Source organism: Aplysia californica, unplaced genomic scaffold (assembly GCF_000002075.1).
Source record: "Aplysia californica isolate F4 #8 unplaced genomic scaffold, AplCal3.0 scaffold01109, whole genome shotgun sequence".
NCBI lineage: Eukaryota > Metazoa > Mollusca > Gastropoda > Aplysiida > Aplysiidae > Aplysia > Aplysia californica.
The window spans coordinates 153749-156212 of NW_004798379.1; the positions used below are offsets into that span (position 1 = coordinate 153749).

Here is a 2464-nt window from a genome sequence, read left to right on the forward strand (position 1 = left end):
ATCAAACATGAGGACGTAAGTCATCCAACATGAGGACATAAGTCATCAAACATGAGGACGTAAGTCATCCAACATGAGGACATAAGTCATCAAACATGAGGACGTAAGTCATCCAACATGAGGACATAAGTCATCCAACATGAGGACATAAGTCATCCAACATGAGGACATAAGTCATCCAACATGAGGACGTACGTCATCAAACACACACACAAAAGAAAGCGGGGAAAACAACGGCATCTCCCAGAACTGAGAAGTTTTCCGTTACATCAACTCAGTTGTGGGAATTTCCTGTCCCCGCCGTTTTAAGCAAGAAAAATTCTGAAATTCTGCAAACTGAGCCCAGAAATGTGAAATTATGCCAGTCTGTTAATTTCAACAAAGAACGATAAAGGAAAATAATCAGAAATTATGCAAAAAATGATCAAATTTTACAAAATTATGCGGGTGCATAAAACCGTGGGGACAGAATTTCACAACCACAAGAAGCAGCCAAATGTGTGCACAGAGAAAAAATGGGTCAAACGTTTGGAGAGGGGGGGGGGGAAATTTGAGGGATTTGAGTAGTCGGCAAAAGTTTCCATTAAAAAAAAGGAAAAATAAGAAATGATTCTGGCAGGAACAGTCTACGAATAATTTTATTCTACCTGTCAGCAATGTATGCTCTAGCTAGACCATCAGGAAGCCCCACTTACTTTTGAATAAAACCATTTATCTTCCCAAGACTTATAAATACAAAACCAGCAGGTGATGATAATTACTTTAGCAGTTTCATACTCTATGTATGCGGTATATCACATTATATTAGACCAATACTCTATGTATGCGGTACATTATATTAGATCAATACTCTATGTATGCGGTACATTATATTAGATCAATACTCTATGTATGCGGTACATTATATTAGACCAATACTCTATGTATGCGGTACATTATATTAGATCAATACTCTATGTATGGGGTACATTATATTAGATCAATACTCTATGTATGCGGTATATTATATTAGATCAATACTCTATGTATGCGGTACATTATATTAGACCAATACTCTATGTATGCGGTACATTATATTAGATCAATACTCTATGTATGCGGTACATTATATTAGATCAATACTCTATGTATGCGGTACATTATATTAGAACAATACTCTATGTATGCGGTATATCACATTATATTAGATCAATACTCTATGTATGCAGTACATTATATTAGATCAATACTCTATGTATGCGGTACATTATATTAGATCAATACTCTATGTATGCGGTATATCACATTATATCAGATCAATACTCTATGCATAAAATATGTTAAACAATGCTACAACCACACCTTATGTATACGGTATTTTATATTATATTCGATCAAACTCTCTTTATAAGGTATATATATTACACTGAACTAGAGCAAACTCTCTTTATAAGGTATATATATTACACTGAACTAGAGCAAACTCTCTATGAAAGCTATGAACCAGACGACGAAAGCTACGAGGATGAAAGCTATGAACCAGACGACGAAAGCTACGAGGATGAAAGCTATGAACCAGACGACGAAAGCTACGAGGATGAAAGCTAGGAGCCAGATGGTGAAATCTACAAGTTAAGCCATTGTCGGGAGCAGCTGGAGTTGACAAGGACAAGATCAAAGGGTACTGGGAGCACTGTCTCTGTCTGAGCTAACACAGGGGAGGAAACCACACACAGACAGACACGCAAACACAGACACATACAACACACACACACCCATACTCAGACACACACACACACCCATACTCAGACACACACACACACCAGACTTGCCACTTTAAGAAATCTAAAAATTAGGATCTCAAGGGGGATCATAAAAAAAATCGGGATCAGCAACAAATCACCAAGATAAGTCACACACACACTCGGACACACACACACACACACACCGACATACACTGACCTGTGCTGTGGGGACTAGGAGCTGCGACAGGCATGCCCCAAGCGTCCGTAGAGCTCTGTGGCTGGGAGCTGCCCGCAGAGGCGTGGACCGCACTGTACGGGGGAGGCTGCCCGCCGGCCGCCCCACCCGCTCCGCTACCCCACGGGTCGGGCGTGGTCGCGCTGGTGGTGGGCGCGGGGAGTGGGCCGCCCCAAGGGTCCGTCGGGGGTCCAGAGCTGGCCGGGAGGGGCATGCCCCAGGGGTCGGAGGTCGGGGGTCCCGAACTGCTGGGGCCAGCCAAGTCCAACAGGGTACTTCCAGTTGGTGGGCTCTGGGGGACAGACAGACAGACAAACAAATGTACATGTCTGGGGAACAGACAGACAAACAGACAAATGTACATTTGTTTGTTTTAGTAGAGATTTTACGGCGCTCGCAACTGCATAAGGTCATATGAGCGCCAGAAGATTAGAGGTGTTACAAGAGAGTAACAAACATAAAAAAGAACGAGGGGGAGATAAGGACGATAGATATTTCGTAGGAA

At 42.2% G+C, this 2464-nt stretch overlaps 1 protein-coding gene across 1 annotated transcript in view; it reads right to left on the reverse strand.

The window, feature by feature from the left end:
* LOC101846934 (epsin-1) overlaps positions 1-2464 on the reverse strand; it is a gene marked incomplete in the record, with an annotated part of 16479 nt that overhangs the window by 5888 nt on the left and 8127 nt on the right. The window contains 1 exon segment of the mRNA XM_013090019.2: positions 1942-2251. Coding sequence (XP_012945473.1) covers positions 1942-2251 — 310 coding nt within the window.